Source organism: Chiloscyllium plagiosum, unplaced genomic scaffold, assembly GCF_037043375.1.
Source record: "Chiloscyllium plagiosum isolate Xiang-an unplaced genomic scaffold, Cpla_swu_hap1 HiC_scaffold_8, whole genome shotgun sequence".
Classification (NCBI taxonomy): domain Eukaryota; kingdom Metazoa; phylum Chordata; class Chondrichthyes; order Orectolobiformes; family Hemiscylliidae; genus Chiloscyllium; species Chiloscyllium plagiosum.
Window position 1 is genome coordinate 79,433,096 of NW_028270146.1, and position 15,243 is coordinate 79,448,338.

General features: G+C 40.7%; 1 protein-coding gene and 1 long non-coding RNA gene across 3 annotated transcripts in view; one reads left to right on the forward strand and one right to left on the reverse strand.

Annotated features, from left to right (window-relative positions):
- The window catches only part of aqr (aquarius intron-binding spliceosomal factor), a 64,882-nt gene extending 56,420 nt beyond the window's left edge, over positions 1-8,462 (forward strand). Inside the window, exons 29-36 of one of the 2 annotated variants that reach the window (XM_043698028.2) lie at positions 724-795; positions 1,239-1,426; positions 1,947-2,118; positions 2,333-2,503; positions 3,227-3,312; positions 5,059-5,233; positions 5,341-5,454; positions 7,610-8,462. In XM_043698028.2, coding sequence (XP_043553963.1) covers positions 724-795; positions 1,239-1,426; positions 1,947-2,118; positions 2,333-2,503; positions 3,227-3,312; positions 5,059-5,233; positions 5,341-5,454; positions 7,610-7,792 — 1,161 coding nt within the window. In that variant the 3' untranslated portion in view covers positions 7,793-8,462. Of the gene's footprint in view, positions 1-723; positions 796-1,238; positions 1,427-1,946; positions 2,119-2,332; positions 2,504-3,226; positions 3,313-5,058; positions 5,234-5,340; positions 5,455-7,606 lie in introns of both variants that reach the window. The other variant, XM_043698025.2, reaches the window with a different exon arrangement.
- The window catches only part of LOC122553747 (uncharacterized), an 81,263-nt gene continuing 70,875 nt past the window's right edge, over positions 4,856-15,243 (reverse strand). The window contains exon 3 of the long non-coding RNA XR_006312829.2: positions 4,856-4,950. This is a non-coding gene — a long non-coding RNA (uncharacterized LOC122553747). The remainder of the gene's footprint in view (positions 4,951-15,243) is intronic.

The following is a 15,243-nucleotide window of genomic DNA, read 5'->3' on the forward strand; positions in this document are numbered from 1 at the left end:
CTCCTTTTATGTTTTATGTCTCAATATAGACACAGATACACACACCTCACAACTTTTTCGCTCTTGAGAAGCGTAACATTCCTTTCACTAGTCTTTTCTAAGAGAATAAGGATTGTCGTTTCTCTGCATTTTCCCTTAGCTGCTCACTCAGTAAAACTGTGTGTGTGCTTCTACAATCTTCTGTTTTCTTCCTTATTGCTGAGTATCGTGACAAACTTATGAAAATTTCTCTTTAAATCAAAAAGGAAAGGAATGCTATTTCCAACCCAGGTCTGGTGACATTATCCACAGAAAGGAGAAGAATATCCAGCCAGCAGTAGGGGGAGTTGTTTTTTTTTCAGATAGATCTCAAACTCAGCAATGTGCTTTCTCGGAAACATGAAGTTTGTTTCCTACATTGTGAAAAAATATTTTGTCGGAAGTGGCATTTACAATCCAATTTAAAATAAAAGTCAATACCATTTTAAGGATGGCACCACTGGGACAGATTAGAGGAAGGTTTTACCCTGTTTTTGATTTTATTTTCTATGTGATTAGAGCAATTGGCTACATCAGTTGCAGAATATTCCGTTTCCTCTGCTGATTGTTCAATTAATCTTTGGATTCACTGAAGCATGAATACGCACTCTGGTTAATTGTTTGTTTTCGGTGGGGAGGAGAAAGGTTTCTATTTGATATTTGAGGATGTGAAAAGAAAACATTTTATTATTATTATTTTGACAGTATGACAACATTCTAATGGAGGAAGCTGCACAGATTCTTGAGATTGAAACCTTTATTCCCCTCCTCCTACAAGTAAGCTTTCTATCATAAATAGATTATAGCCATGTTAGAGTCTTGACTGCTAGTAATGATATGCTATGCTAATTAATATGGTCTGTTGTTCGTTTGGTCACCTTTTTCCACAAGCCAGAGCAAAATTAATTATGTACCTCATACCTTTGGCCCTGAAATTGAAGTTACACTTATGTCCTATTTAGGTGAACTTGATTCTAAATTCATGGGTGACAATCGTCCAAATGTTGCAATGAATTTCATAGATGAGATTGAACTTATTTGAAATGAGGCATTCACTGCTTAATATCTTACTGATTTAATTAAATTAACTAACAAAATATGGAATAAAGTTTTGGCACCTTGTCTTGAAGTAGTGACTGAAATTGTAAAAATTGCTTCCAGTTGTTAGCAGTATCTTTGACACCAGGAAGTTTTTTTAATATGCTTTCCATTCTCCATAGAACCCTGAAGATGGTTTCAGTCGACTGAAGCGTTGGATAATGATCGGGGATCATCACCAGCTTCCCCCTGTCATTAAGAACATGGCCTTCCAAAAATATTCCAACATGGAACAGTCTCTATTTACACGATTTGTTCGTTTGGGAGTTCCAACAGTGGACCTTGATGCCCAGGGGAGAGCAAGAGCTAGGTAAAGCAAAAGAACTTAAAGAAAGAAAAGATTCGTGCTTATATAGCACATTTCATAACTTCAACTCTGAGATATGATCAGGCCACGCCACTTCCCTTCTCTCTTTCAATCTCTTTCTAAATTGGTTTTGGCTGGAACATGAGAGCTTCCTCTCTGTTCCTTGAAGCCTGCCATGAAATGTCTTATATTAATTTGAGGGCAGAGGTGGGATTTAATTTCATGTTTCATTTTTACAAAACACACCTCTGGAACTGTGGTACTCCTTCAGTATTACATTGAAGCATCAGCCTCAATGCTCAAGTCTTTGTAGTGGGGTTGAACCTGAACTTGTGATTTGGAATCAAAAATTAGCTATTACCGAGCCAAGGCTTTTGATAGTGATTGGAAAAAGAGGAAGCAGTATTGGAAAGATGTTTATCCATTTAAACATATCTGCTATTGGAATTGTTCATTACCTACATATCTACTGATTTAAGTAATCTGCATTGTAATACCAACATTCACTCTTCTTTCCATTAAGTTTGTGTAATCTCTACAACTGGCGTTACAAGAAACTAGGCAACCTCCCCCACGTCCAGATCTTACCTGAATTTTGTACTGCCAATGCCGGTTTAGCATATGATTTCCAACTTATTAATGTGGAGGATTTCAATGGAATTGGAGAATCTGAACCCAATCCATATTTTTACCAGGTAAATAATTGTCTTAATATTTTTATTGTTTCAAATATCTATAAACCTACATAGAAGATTGGTTATTGAGATGTTTTGCATCCTGATGATTTTTGCACTAAAGCCCTTTTGGCATTCTTCTAAGAAAATTTGAAAAATATTTGACTCTGTGATAGCTTTTACTTTGTATTGATTGCTTTTCTGAAAATAAAATTATCACTCAAACATTCGACAGAATCTGGCAGAGGCTGAATACGCAGTGGCCCTTTTTATGTACATGCGTTTGCTAGGGTATCCTGCAGAAAGAATCAGCATCTTAACAACATACAATGGTCAGAAGCATTTGATTCGTGATGTTATCAATCAGCGTTGTGGTGGTAATCCTCTTATAGGACGACCAAGCAAGGTAGGATTTCTTTTCAAATCTTGTTACACAATTGACCTGATTTATTCTGGGATATTGACATTTTGCAAGTTGTTTTTATGAGAAAAGAAAATGACCTAAAAGTATGGTGCAGAGTGTAAAGCGTTTGTATAAATCAGTTGCTCGTTGGTCCTAATGTCTCAATTTCAGCCATATTGTGCCGAGAAGTACCAAGTGGAAATGAGCCATTTCCCTTCACTGTGTTGAGGTTTGGGGTGGGGATATTGGAGTGCAGTTGGTTGTGTCAACCACCTCTCTGCCTGTTGGTAATAGAAGAAATAAAGTGAAAGCTGTGCAAAGGAATGGCAATGTTTCTTTAAGTATCTGATAAAGCTAACCTGTCGTCTTCAAATTAATAGACAAATTTGTGGTCACATTATTTTGTGATTGAAGACTGTGCAGTTTTGCAATTTATGCAGTCTGAATACATGGAATGAACAAAGACCAATCATCCCATTAAAGCTACTTGTTTAGATGAATCATGTTGATTTTGGTTTGTCATAGTCTGACTAATGAGGTTTGGAGCTGCCAGGCTCCAAAGCATATTTCAACATGTATTACTTATTTCTGTCATCAGTTTTTATTGAAATTTACTTCACATACCTCCTACACAACATTTATATGACCGGGAAATTGATTTCCGTCAATCTTGCTACCTTCTCCTTAGCTTTCTGTTCAAAAATTTAGATTTTTTATTTCTTCTAGGTCACCACAGTGGACAGATTCCAAGGGCAACAGAATGACTATATTATCCTCTCTTTGGTACGGACTAAAGCTGTTGGACATCTCAGGTATAGTGTGAACCATGATTTTTGATCACTAATAAGCCACAAGATGAGATGATATTGAGTGATACCATCACAAAACTGGTAGAAATATTTGAAAATAGTTTAGGCATCCTGAAATAAATCTTTCAAGTAATCAAATGAAAGTATTTTCGTGGACTTAACTTTTAAAGCTGAAATTTCTTTATCCTCTCTATATCTTGTAGTCTTAAGCAGTGTTCCAGGGTCTGATCATTGTCTTGCATAATAGTTTCCAAAAAAAGTCCTGTGATATCAGGATGTCAGTACACAATTTCATTCAATTACCAGGTTGCTATTCCTACAATTCACTGTGGTGGTGAAACGGAATAAAGATTCTTATCACTGGGTTGAAAGAAATATTTTTTTAAAACTGATGAAACTGCAGTGTAGATGTGCAGAAGTATTGTGGCATGTTGTGATCTTATTTTTCTTCGAGTCATCTTTATAGAATCAAAAAGAAGTTTCAATGTTAAAAATCTGGAATGGAATCAAAACTGATAGCAATGTTATCTTATCTTGCTACTTCAGCTTGCTGTGCTGGCCTGTATTTTTAGCCTTTATAATTTTGTGTTGTAAAACTCAGTTTCCAAGAATGGTTAATCTTCCCTTCATTTAGCAGTCTCACAGCACAAAGCAGTTCCGCTGGCAATACTGATTAGGTTCAAGGATGGTTAACTATACTAATAATCTGTGTAGATGAGTAGTGACTAAATTTGTTTTAGAACAGAAGTTTATCTATGGTAAGATAGTACTTCAGTAGCAAGGTATAAAAACCATATGAATATGTTTTTTCATCATAAACTGCTGCCAAACGCCCATGAGTCAATTCCATGTGAAACACTACACTAGAACCCTGAGTATAATTTAGAAAATGTTTCATTGCCTTCAGCACGTGAAAATTAAAACATGCCAAGTCTAACTGAAATGTTAGACTGACAAGCAACGGAAGCTACTAATCTAAAATTCAACTAGCTGTGTGTTTCATCGGTTGTTTTTTTTTGCAAGCCGTAGATTTTAACTATAATACTTTAGGTGGAAACTGTGTCTCTAATTTTAGTTTTCATTTGTCATAACATAATTTAAATGAGTCATTCATCATTAGAAATGCTGATAAAATGAGTTGGATATTCCAGTATCTTTCATCTTAATAAGGGATAAGTAGTAAGTGTATTATGAACTTTCTCACTATTTTGAGAATTTCTTTCTTTCCAAGTTTGTTAAGCTGTGGAATTCTCTTTGCTAGAGCACAGTGAGGATACTATTATTGAATATTTTTAAGATTGATTTAGGTAGATTTTTGATTGACAAGTGAGTCAAAGTTAAGGCTTTGAATTGACGCCCACAATTAGATCAGGCATGACCTGATCATCCAAATGGCGAACTCATGTTTCTAATTTGCATCTTCATAGATATTAAGGAGCATAATGTATTAAAATTGAATTCAATTTGTACTGAAAGCAGACATTGTCAGTGTAAAAATTAGATTAACATTTTTAGACATGATACACTGCATCTTTGTGACTGACCTGTTTCACCAATGCTGTATAGCCATGCATTTTCAGCTTGCAGCTTGAAGTTTCCTGCCACCGGTTTTGAATTAATATTGGAATCCGAATCCCTTTGCTGAAATGATATTTATTAGATGCATTTTTAATTTATTTTAAATTGGGTTGGGTTTTTGTTTAAAGCAGTAAACCTCTGATATTAACCATTGTCTTCCTTCACAACCAGAGATGTTCGGCGATTAGTTGTTGCCATGTCAAGAGCCAGGCTTGGGCTGTACATCTTTGCAAGAGTATCACTGTTCCAGAACTGCTTTGAGCTTACTCCAGCCTTTAATCAGCTAACTGCTCGACCACTCCAGCTACACATTGTACCCTCTGAGTATCACCCGACAGACAGAAGGGTAACTTGTACCAAATGACGAATGATTTTACCGTGCAACGTGGCTTTTCGCTGTGATTTTACGCATATTCTCCTGTAAATAATGGTTACATTTGATTTTTTTTTCAGAATGGTGATATTCCAACCCATTTAATGAGAATTATCAAAAACATGCCTGAGATGGCAAACTTTGTTTACAATATGTACATGCAGATGATTCAGAATATGCACCAATATAGAAAGGTAAAGAGCTGTTTTTATTTCTCATTCAGTTCAGGAAGTGTTCATACAGTTTGAAGTCTGTATGTTAGGTGAACAGTAGACTCCAAACTAGTTACAAGAGCTTCTTGTCAGGAAGTTATTGCAAATAGTTTATGTAATGAAGAGAAAACTAATTTGCCTGTTAATTTATTTTGTGCATCTGCTTTTATTTGTAAGTATAAAAGGGTTTAAAACTAATTAAAGAGGGAGAAGGATATGGGAGAGAGGAAATGTAGGCTAACAAGGCAAAAGAATGTGGCAACATTACAGGGCACCTACTTGGATTAATGATACCAAATGGGACAGGAATGAACAGTGTATTAACATAGAAAAACAGCAGCAAACAAGATCAAAGAGGAGAGGAAAACAGTAAAAAGGCAAAATTATTGGCTCTTTACTTGAGTACACAAAGTATTTGGAACAAAATGAATGAATTAACAGCGCAAGTAGAGGTTGATAAATATAATCTTGTAATGGAAATGTGTTGCTGGAAAAGCGCAGCAACACATTTCCATCTCTGATCTCCAGCATCTGCAGACCTCACTTTCTCCTCAAATATAATCTTGTAACCTTGTTTCTACAGTGGCTATAAGGAGATCAAAGTTTTGAACTAAATAGTCAGGGTTATGTGGCTTTTCAAAAGGCAAGGAGGTAATGGTGACAAGGTAGCTTAGTTTATATAGAATGAACTAAGTAACAATGGCAAAAAATGAGCTTGGATTGGAAGATGGAAATGACACAAATATTGATTGGAAGGCAAGTTGGGAGGATGACATAGATTATGCAGGGGGACATATATAGGTTAAGCAATTTGACTCATAGTTGACAGATGGATATAATATGGGAAATGTAAGATAACGCATCTTGGCATTGTTTTTTAATATTCATTCACAGAATGAAGGCATCATTAGCTAGCCCAGCATTTACTGCCCATCCCTAATTGCCCAATGGTCAGTTAAGAGTCAACCACATTGCTGTGGTCTCATGACACTCACTGAAGGACATTAGTGAACCAGATGAGATTACCCAATAATTAACAATGGCTTTCTGATTATCATTAGACTCTTAATTCCAGATTTTTATTGAATTCAGATTCCAACATCTGTCATGGTGGGATTCAAGCATAGGTCTCCAGATATTACCTGGGTCTCTGGATAAACATTCCAGTGATAATACCACTCAGCCATCACCTCCCGTGAAGATAGAAGAGCTAAATATTTTTTTAAATGGAGGAAAACTGCATTAAAGCAGTTGCACAAGAGTGGTTTAAGTTGGAGAAAAGCTTCCTCAAGTGCACCTTACCGGATAGAAATCACACTTTTCCAATTAACTGTCAAATTTTATTTAACACTTCTGTGAAGTATCTTGTGATGTTTCATTGTCAAAGACACTAAAATAAATCAAGTTGGTAAGTCATCTGTCTTAAAGGCTATCTATAGCATTAATACGAATATGAGGCAAAATGACAATAACCTTAATGTTTTTAACATAGAATTTTAATGTTTGTCTCATGAAATTAAGAAGCATTTTGTAAAATCATCTTTTTCCCCTTTCTGCACTGCTAATTTCTGCATTTCACAAAATAAAAAAGAAATCTGACCTCTTGCCATGCAAGATCTCTTCACACAATGATGTTTTGGTACCTTATTTGCTTTGACAAGTTGTAGATTTTCCAGCTTACCTTCTCTCTACTGCAATATATAAATGAAAGTGGTGGAAAATAAATGTACAGGGAAGTATAAGCTTAATTTTCAAATGTTGAATGCAGATTTGGGATTGATTTTAGTAGGAAAGCTTTTGTTTTTGTTTTCCCCTTTACTTGTCACTGCACCTTGCTTGTATTCAGGAGTAGTTAAGATTTGCAGGACAGATTTGAAAAATTAAGGTAACTTATTGAATATTGGACAGAAGGTGAATGTTGAGATATTCTAATAATGATATTTCTTAATGTGGATTTCTACATTTAAAAGCTTGGAGACAGTTTTTTGTAATTATGATTGTTACATCTCATTATGCTTTCCACAGTTACTTGATGTTTCTTTGATATTAACAGAGCCCCTGCGCAGAACATATATCATTACCAGTTTTCATATTGGTATAGACATTCAGTAAATACTCTTTTTTTTCTGTGCAGCAGTTACTTCCACCACCAGAACCGGCTCCTGTGCCAGTTATTGAGAATGTCAAAGAAACGAAAGAGTCAGTTCCTGAGAATAAAGGTGAAGAGACAACAGAGGAGGACTATAAACAAATGCCTGAGCACCCTGGCAGGGACAGTGATAGTGAGGGCAGTGGAACTGAAGAGGACAAAGAAAGTTAATGGTTCCTTGCTCCAAACATTGTAAAGGTTTGAATGCACAGATGTATAGAAGTTGGACATCTCAGAGTGTCACTTGCCAGATTCTTTGTGTAGGACGTTGACCAGTATTCACAAGTGTTGTCACGTGGCCTGCAGAAAATAGTTTTGATTGTAATTGAGGTTTTGAACAATCTATTTTGTAATTTTCAAAGATGTTTTAATAAATTTTGTTTAAAAAAAATCACTGTGAGCATATCTGTAACAATCAGCAGCTTTTGATTTGTTCTAACTGTCTTCATTGGTTAGTTTAAGCAGCATCTGATGCTCAGCCTGCTGACTATATTATTGGTGTTGGTGAAGATGGACTATAAAAAGGAGAAGGCAGCAACTGGAACCAACAGTATGATTATCCTGACTTCAGAGATTGTTCCCACTTTAGTTTCTGGTTAATGGTAACTCTCAGGGTGTCGATAATGAGAGAGACTCATTGATGAGAACAATTGAATGTCAAGGAAAGATGTTTGGATTTTCTCTTGCTGGAGGTTGTCAGTGTAAATATTACTTGCTGTGAATTCTACAGTGCAAAAATCATTTCCTTGCTGTCCAAAGCCCGTCCACCATCTACAAGGCACAAGTCAGGAATCTGATGGTGTACTTTCCGTTTGCCGAGATAGCACAACTCCAACAATAGTTAAGAAATTTGATTTGGAGGTGCCGGTGTTGGACTGGGGTGTACAAAGTTAAAAATCACACAACACCAGGTTATAATCCAACAGGTTTAATTGGAAGCACACTAGCTTTCGGAGCGACATTCCTTCATCAGGTGATTGACAATCACCTGATGAAGGAGCGTCGCTCTGAAAGCTAGTGTGTTTCCAATTAAACCTGTTGGACTATAACCTGGTGTTGTGTGATTTTTAACTAAGAAATTTGACACACCTTAGTCTGCACCCCATTCAAATCAAATATTTACTGACTCCACCACTGGTGCACACTACTGCAATATGTGCCATCTACGAAATGCAGTGCAGGAGCTCACCATGGCTTATTCAACAGCACCTTGCGATTACATGGTCTCTGCAACATGGAAGGCAAGGGCAACAGATAAATGTAAACACCACCACCTGCAATTGCCCTCTGGTCACATGCCATCCTGATTTGATACTATATCATCATTCCTTTATTGTTTCTGGATTAAAATCCAGGAACTAACTCCCTGTCTAACAGTGCTACTATATTACTTGGACCATGTGGGGAGCAATAGTTCCAGAAGGTGGCTCACCACCACCTTTTCAAGAACAGTTAGGATGTAAGTTAGTAAGTGCTGGCTTTGTTAACGATGCCCGCATCCTTGAATGAATAAAAGGACATAGCAGAAAGGTCTTGCAGTGTCATTCAGTAGAGGTTGAAAAGGTTCAGGAATTTGGAAACCAAGTTTTAATTTCCATCAATAGCAATGAAACTAAGATTGGGGATTGGTAGAGAGCTAAGGTAACTTCAAGATAGCATGTGTCTTGAAGATTGTGCTAAAAATGCTCTAATTAGAACTGTTATAAGCAAGGGGATTGGGAGAGGAATGTCAAAAGATGGTATCAAGTGCCTACATTCTTTTCCCGAAGAGCAGTGGAGGCAGGGTCATTGAATATTTTTCGGACTATGTTGGTGACAGTCAGATCAGCCATGATCTTATTTATTGACTGAACAGACTCAAGTGGCCTAATGGCCTACTACTTCTAATTTGAGGAGGGAGGTGCACAGAAAGGAGTTTCCAAAGGCACTGAAAGCATAAGAGCTATCTGGATACTGTTGTGCATGCAATGCTGATATCCTCTCATTCAGTGCCACCACGTACTGCTGATGAGCAGAAAAGCAGCAATCCGCAAGTCAAACTCATTCAGCACCAGGCAGGCAGTCTGTACTACATCCTCAGGAGAATTCATACTCTCAACAAACAGTATTTCAACTCCATCTCAAACATCAAAAACTAAGTACAATAAACTTTTATCGACCCACCTCCATAACCAGCACTCCTCAAACATTCCAGAAGATTCCCCCAGCCTCTGGAACTGCTCGGACGCCATTAGCCATGTGGCTGGTGCAGCTGCCACCCCCACGCCGATTGATGATGTCACTTCCGCCCCCATCATGGCCACTCCCACAGCCACTTCCACCCCTCACAAATCCTCATGCATCACACGTGACATCACTTCCGCCCCCTCATATCATCGCTGATGTCACATGCTCAGTGACTCCGCCCCCACTCCCAGCTCCACACCCACACAAGGTCCCAGCTCCTTGCCCTGCCGAGTTTTCACCATCCCTCCAGACCTCCCCCTCAGTGAGGACGAACGATCAGTCCTCAGCAAAGGACTCACCTTCATCACCCTCCGTCCACGCATCAATGAATTTAATACAGGCCGTGACGTCGAACACTTCTTCCGCCGCCTCCGCCTCCAAGCTTACTTTCACAATCAGGGCTCCTGCCCCCCTTTCGAGGACCCCTTCGCCCACCTCCAACAAACTGCATCCATCTGGACACCCTGCGCTGGCCTATTACCTGCCCTCGACCTCTTCATTTCCAACTGCCGCCGGGACATTAACCGCCTCAAACTGTATACCCCCCCTCCCCCACTCCAACCTCTCACTCTCACAACGCGCAGCCCTCCAATCCCTCTGCTCCAATCTCGACCTCACCATTAAGCCAGCAGATAAAGGGGGCAACAGTGGTGCACTGACCTCTACACTGCTGAAGCCAAACGCCAACTCGAGGACACCTCTTCCTACCGCCCCCTCGACCATGAGCCCACCCCCCCATCACCAAACCATCATCTCCCAGACCATACAGAACCTCATCACCTCAGGAGATCTCCCACCCACAGCTTCCAACCTCATAGTCCGGGAACCCTGCACTGCCCGGTTCTACCTCCTTCCCAAGATCCACAAGCCTGACTACCCTGGCCGACCCATTGTCTCAGCATGCTCCTGCCCCACTGAACTCATTTCTACCTACCTCGACACTGTCCTATCCCCCCTAGTCCAGGAACTCCCCACGTACGTTCGAGACACCACCCACGCCCTCCACCTTCTCCAAGACCTCCGTTTCCATGGCCCCCAACGCCTCATCTTCACCATGGATATCCAATCCCTCTACACCTACATCCGCCCAGACCAGGGCCTCCAAGCCCTCCGTTTTTTCCTCTCCCGACGTCCCCAACAGTACACTTCCACTGATATTCTCATTCGTTTGGCCAAACTGGTCCTCACCCTTAACAATTTCTCCTTCAAATCCTCCCACTTCCTCCAGATCAAAGGGGTAGCCATGGGCACACATATGGGCCCCAGCTATGCCTGTCTCTTTGTTGGCTACGTAGAACAGTCGATCTTCTGTAATTACACCGGCACCACTCCCCACCTCTTCCTCCGCCACATTGATGACTGCATTGGCGCCACCTCGTGCTCCCGGGAGGAGGTTGAGCAATTCATCAACTTCACCAACACATTCCACCCTGACCTTAAATTTACCCGAACCATCTCTGACACCTCCCTTCCCTTCCTGGACCTCTCCATCTCCATTAAAGACGGCCGACTTGACACTGACATTTTTTACAAACCCACCGACTCCCACAGCTACCTGGATTACACCTCTTCCCACCCTACCTCTTGCAAAAATGCCAGCCCGTATTCCCAATTCCTCCGCCTCCGCCGGATCTGCTCCCAGGAGGACCAGTTCCACCACAGAACACACCAGATGGCCTCCTTTAGAGACCGCAATTTCCGTTCCCATGTGGTTAAAGATGCCCTCCAACGCATCCCGTCTACATCCCGCACCTCCACCCTCAGACCCAACCCCTCCAACCGTAACAAGGACAGAACGCCCCTGGTGCTCACCTTCCACCCTACCAACCTTCGCATAAACCAAATCATCCGCCGACATTTCCGCCACCTCCAAAAAGACCCCACCACCAGGGATATATTTCCCTCCCCACCCCTTTCAGCCTTCCGCAAAGACTGTTCCCTCCGTGACTACCTGGTCAGGTCCACGCCCCCCTACAACCCACCCTCCCATCCTGGCACCTTCCCCTGCCACCGCAGGAATTGCAAAACATGCGCCCACACCTCCTCCCTCACCTCTATCCAAGGCCCTAAAGGAACCTTCCACATCCATCAAAGTTTTACCTGCACATCCACTAATATCATTTATTGTATCCGTTGCTCCCGATGCGGTCTCCTCTACATTGGGGAGACTGGACGCCTCCTAGCAGAGCGCTTTAGGGAACATCTCTGGGACACCTGCACCAATCAACCACACCGCCCTGTGGCCCAACATTTCAACTCCCCCTCCCACTCTGCCGAGGACATGGAGGTCCTGGGCCTCCTTCACCGCCGCTCCCTCACCACCAGATGCCTGGAGGAAGATCGCCTCATCTTCCGCCTCGGAACACTTCAACCCCAGGGCATCAATGTGGACTTCAACAGTTTCTTCATTTCCCCTTCCCCCGCCTCACCCGAGCTCCTCACTTCCAACTCAGCACTGTCCCCATGACTTGTCCTACCTGCCTATCTTCTTTTCCACCTATCCACTCCACCCTCCTCTCCGACCTATCGCCTTCATCCCCTCCCCCACTCACCTATTGTACTCCATGCTACTTTCTCCCTACCCCCACCCTCCTCTAGCTTATCTCTCCACCCTTCAGGCTCTCTGCCTTTATTCCTGATGAAGGGCTTTTGCCCGAAACGTCGATTTTACTGCTCCTCGGATGCTGCCTGAACTGCTGTGCTCTTCCAGCACCACTAATCCAGAATCTGGTTTCCAGCATCTGCAGCCATTGTTTTTACCTAGACTTCCAATGATGCAGCCTGCGATAGCTGCTTAAGGAGAAAGTGTCATCTAATCCCCAAGACACGATGCAAGATCCAGAACCTAGCTCCCAACTTCCTTAATGTTGTTTGGATGTTGCGGAAGCCATGCCCAAGTCATTAGGGTTTGTGCATACTTGAGATATGAGTTCCCTCTTTTATGCAGAATTCACCTTCTATACTCACACTCTCAGATGTACTTCAGATGGCAATCGTAAATAGTTTCAGCATTTTTTGCAGTTACTGCTGCTGTTTATGTTGCTGGTTCAAAACAGTATTTGTTCTTTTTTTAAAAAATCATTCTTGATACTGTTACACTTGATAATTTTATAAGAAACTGTTTGAAATGTTTCTTATTTCAAATGTTTTTTGAAGAGATTAATTGTGATAATGTATTTAAAACTAGTTACATCGCTCTTCAATTGACTACGGCTTAACACAGGAACTGTATTGTTGTAGTATACTTGTAGAATATTTTCTTACCATTGATTATGAAATCCTAAGATAAACAAAATACACTTTGTATAAAATTAGACTTTTTTGATGGTTCTTGGTAAGAGTTTACAGATTCTTTGGTTATATTTACATTTAAATTGTTGTGGTGACTGATGATCTTACAGGAAGACAAGTTCAATTATTTAAGTTTTAATCTTGTTTGTCCTCCATGGACAAGTTGCTGGATTTCTCTTCCTTTTCCATTTTGCTGATGAAATCTGTGTGGATGTGAGGGCATAGTTATCATGGTAGAACCAACTGAGTCACCAATAGCCAGTCTCTGACAACCCTGTCATTCATGGCGCTCAGGGACATCCAGGTTAATTTTAATAAAAAAAATAATTTGTTAATTAGATGTGAGTGTCACTGGCTTGGGCAGTACTTGTTGCTGAAAATGTGTTGCTGGAAAAGCGCAGCAGGTCAGGCAGCATCCAGGGAACAGGAGAATCGACGTTTTGGGCATAAGCCCTTCTTCAGGAATGAGGGAAAGACAAACTTCCCTCATTCCTGAAGAAGGGCTTATGCCCGAAACGTCGATTCTCCTGTTCCCTGGGCAGTACTTGTTGCCCATCTCTAATTGCGCTGTTAAGAGGCAGCCACATGTTTTAGTCTGGAGTTACATGTAGATAAGGATGACAAATTTCCCTCCCTCAAGAAGGTGATTGAATCACATTGGTTTTTTTTAACAACCAACATGGTCACTGTTAGATTAACTTCTTTATTTTAAGGTTTTATTAAAATCAACTCTCAACATTTGCCAGTTCAGTGACATTGCCCAGGGCATTCAACTGTAAAGTTGTAGTTACTTTCTTGATCAATCTGCTATGACTGACCTCATCAGAGGCCTTCATAAACTCCATGTAGACAACATCAAATTCATTACTCACATTAGTGCTCTTGATTGCTTTCTCAAAAGATCAAATTTGTCAAGCACAACCTTCTGTTATCAAGCCCTTCCTGATTACTGTATGTCTTTGCCATAAAGCTACATTTTCACACAACAACAGTGACTATACTTCAAAAATACTTAATTATGTTTAAAGTGATTTGACCTGAGGTCATGAAATATTGTAAAAATACAAATCTTCAGTGTCCCTTTCAACCAATTAAAAAATCATGGACAAGTCATGGACGTTGGGATGGCAGTGGATAAATGCATTGTTTGTGTCCTGAGCCCTGCATTAATATGCAGTATAATGTAAATACTCAAGTCATAACCTGGACTATTGACTCTTTCTTTCTACACAAATGCAATTTGACCTACTTTTCAGACTTCAAGCATCTGCAGCAGAATTTTGCTGCAGGGTGTATAGTTGTACACTCTACAATTAGACCAATTAGAGAAAGGTAGCTTTTCCTAGTAAAGAAAATGGCTGCCTTATCAAGAGTATATGGGTCCCATCAATAGTTTCCTGCACTCTGGGAAATAAGCTCTCCTATGGTGGACCTGCCTCTTCATTATGACTGGATAGAGTTGAAGTGATTAAGGCACATGCCCTGCACAATATCTGATCTGTGACCCTGTCAATGTAGATTCTCTTAGCACCTTGGCTAATGTTACACAGGTGCTGAACAACTGCCTGGAAGGATCTAAATCTACAGATTAAGAACCATTGTCATCCTTGGGGATAGCACGGTGGCTGAGTGGTTAGCACTGCTGCCTCACAGCGCCAGGGGCTCTGGTTTGATTCCAGCCTTGAATGACTGCCTGTGTGAAGTTTGCACATTCTTCCAATATCTGCTTGTGTTTCCTCCAGGTGCTCCAGTTTCCTCACAATCCAAAGATGTGCAGGTTATTTGAAATGGCCATGCTAAATTGTCCATACGATTCAGGGATCTGTAGGTTAGGTGCATTGGTCAGGAATAAATGTAAGATAATAAAGTAGGGGAATGGGTCTGGCTGGGTTACTCTTTGGAGGGTCAGTGTGAACTTGTTGGGCCGAAGGGCCTGTCTCGACACTGGGAATCCCATGAATGAATTTTAACAAGGTGGTATGGGAAGTTTTGTCGCCAAAGCTGCATCTCACACAGAGAGTTGACAATTTCCTTTGAAGCAAAGTCTGAACATCTCTGACATTGTTTCCTTCCCTGCAGACTGCCTGCTGAGGTGAGTTAATGTA